General features: G+C 35.9%; 1 protein-coding gene across 1 annotated transcript; it reads left to right on the plus strand.

Annotated features, from left to right (window-relative positions):
- The first annotated feature begins 1,457 nt into the window (after positions 1-1,457).
- LOC146955206 (uncharacterized) lies at positions 1,458-2,342 on the plus strand. Its single transcript, XM_085708143.1, has one exon. It carries the CDS (start codon positions 1,458-1,460, stop codon positions 2,283-2,285), a length of 828 nt encoding a protein of 275 aa, XP_085564269.1. The 3' UTR covers positions 2,286-2,342.
- The last annotated feature ends 652 nt before the right edge of the window (positions 2,343-2,994 follow it).

The following is a 2,994-nucleotide window of genomic DNA, read 5'->3' on the forward strand; positions in this document are numbered from 1 at the left end:
TATTTCTCTTAGCACTCATGCTTCAAAACCAATTTTCTTCTACCATCACACTCGACCAGATTGTTTTGTATATGTTTGTTTTAAATTTTTTAATACTGCATTTTTTTCTTTCCATAAAAATCGTTCCTTTACTCCACCTAATTTTCATTTGAGCTAATTTCTCTCCTTTTTTATCTCAACTCACCTATATCTCTCTCTTCCATTTTCAAAACACTAATCCGACAAGATCCTTTCCCCTAAACAAATCTTGACCGTTCATTTCTTTGATCTCCCCTTAAACAAAAGGCTAACCTAAAAAATTCATCATTTTCTTTTCTGGTTACGCAGACATAACTCTGCGCTTAACATCAACTCAAAACCATCAATCTTGTCCACTCCACCAATCCTTCTCCTCCCCATAAAAATCCTTTCATCCATAGTCATTCACCTTATTCTCAAAACCTAACCAAATGGAAAACTCAAAACAAACCCTCTCTGAACTTCTTCTTTCGGTTGATCAAACCACTCTTTCCTCTCCTAATTGTTCACCACCATCGACCCCTCCAGCTTCTTTCACCTATCTCTCTGAATCACTCTCCATTCCTTCAAACATCATTCTTAAATCACACAAGGATCCTTACTCTTTCTCACCACCAAAAAGCATCACAACTTCAGCTCCAGTGAAAACTGAAACCTTTGATGAGTTTTTCAAACCAACACCAAACGACAAACCTAAACAATCCTTCTCAAATGAACTCAGACAATCCATTCGACTATCAACTAAACCCTCAAAAGTTTCCTTCATTGATCTTGAAAATGAATCAAACTCTTGCATCCAAGCTCAACACCCTGCCAAACGACTCAAAACATCTCCCTTAGCCTTTTTACCGTACGATCGAAAAGTGGCCAAGAAAGAAAAATTGTTGGAAGATATCATCTCAAAACCTGTCAACACTAAAGAAAAAATGATCTTGAATCCTTATCTAACAAACCCAGCTCCTGGAATTTTTTCAAGACCTCTTTGCGAAAGCAAATCCTTTGACTTTGAGGATATGAAATCTAAGAAAATCGTGATTGATGATGTAATGACCAGTATTGGGTGGAAAGAGTTTTGCGAGTTAGATGAAGTAATCTATCCAAATCTTGTTCAACAATTCTACTCATCTGCTGAAGTGCTTGAAGGACATGATGTTATCATCTGCTTCATGAATCAAACTCAAATCATTGTAACCACTGACATCCTTGCTAAAGTTCTCAATATACCTAACTCTGGTGTAAAACTGTTTGGAAGGAAATGGTATGATAAGGTTATTTCTGACAGGAACACTGTGTTAAATGAGTTTTTTGGTAATGTCAAGCCAGCCAAAGACTTTGTTGTAACTTCTTTGAAAAACGAGTACAAGATTCTGCATAATATATGCACTCACTGTCTCATGCCTCGCAGCAGCAACAGGTATAGAGTTAATGATAATGATCTCATGATCTTGTATCATTTAACTCGTGGAAAAAGGATCAACCTTCCATATTTGATCATTAGACACATGATCGGTGCAATCAAAGACACAAAAGGGAACGGTGGTCTCCCCTACTCTATGGCTCTTACCAAAATTTTCCATGAATTCAAACTTTCCTTCATAGGCGAAACAACCGAAGAGAATCTAAAACCATTCAATCGTAGGAACATCGCTCACATCAAACTTCATGACGGTACTGAAACCCTAGGTTTGCATCAGATTCCACTTTCACAAGAAAAATTTCTCAAAGAGGAAGAAGAAGAAAATCCACTCCTAAGTCTCGTGAATGCAGTTATCGTGGAAAGTCACTTGTCCACACAATCCGCTCCTCTAGATGTTCCTAACACTTATCATCACTTTGTTGATCCAAACGTCTCAACTGATCTTAAACTGTCATTTGAAGAAAATGTCGAACCAACTCCTATTCCTACAGTTCCTCTGCCTAACTGCGAAAATTCTGCTCTGTTTGGTTCCTCTTGCTTAAACAGGTTCATTCATTCTCCAAAGGATGACAAACCTCTTTTGAGTGATATTCCCATTCCTTCGCATTTCAGCTCTTTTGACAGCTTTAAGTCCACTGAAACTTCTCCAAAAAGGGATACTCCAATCGAACCAACAAACTCAATCATCTCCAATGAGATGATACTTGTTGAGGTTGCCTCTCTTCGAGGAGATGTGAACAATTTGCGTGAGTGCTTTGTGTCATTCATGTTTCAATACTTTGGCATGTCTGCTCCTGCTCCTGGCTATGATCCTGGTTCTTCATCCAACCCACCTCCAAATCAGCAGTAGCATGCTATGTCTATGGTATCTTGTGCTATCTTTTTGAAGATGACAAAAAGGGGGAGAAAGCAAAGCAAGTGTCTTACGTTAATACTTGCATGAAATGAATTTGAAAATTTGAAAATGCCCTTTATATGTTTTGGTTGTAGACCCTTAAGCACATGGGTGCCTTATCCTTTAGTATTTATATGTCTTTCTGTTTCTAGCTAAGAATCTTAGAAATGGTCTTTTGTACTTTAGCAGGTTATTGCTAAAAATGGAATCTCTAAGTTATATGTATTTTGGTCCTTATCCATGTTAAATGCAAGTTCTGAATGTTCTAATAGTCATTTAGCCTATGTAATAATATTTGGAACTTTAATGATTTATGCATCTTAAATATTCTATCTTTGTAAAATACAAGTCATTCTGTTCTAATTAGTCACTTAGCTTCTTTGATTAACATAAATATTATTGTTAAGAAAAGTATGACTATGTTTAAAAAAAAAAAAAGGGTCCCTATCATCCTTTTCAAATCAATTCGGTAAAAAGACTTGTTGTATCTTATTAATATAACTTAATTCTTTTTACAAAGAATATCAAATTGAGGGGGAGCCTAGTTTTTTTTTTTAAAAAAAAAAACAAGTAATCCTTTTCTTTTAAAAAGACCTCAAAAGATTTGCATCAAATTGAGGGGGAGCTTAATCGGAACACATTTATAAATCAAATTCTAATATAT

Source organism: Medicago sativa, chromosome 1, assembly GCF_051527215.1.
Source record: "Medicago sativa cultivar Bolivia chromosome 1, Bolivia_mono, whole genome shotgun sequence".
NCBI classification, from domain to species: Eukaryota; Viridiplantae; Streptophyta; class Magnoliopsida; order Fabales; family Fabaceae; genus Medicago; species Medicago sativa.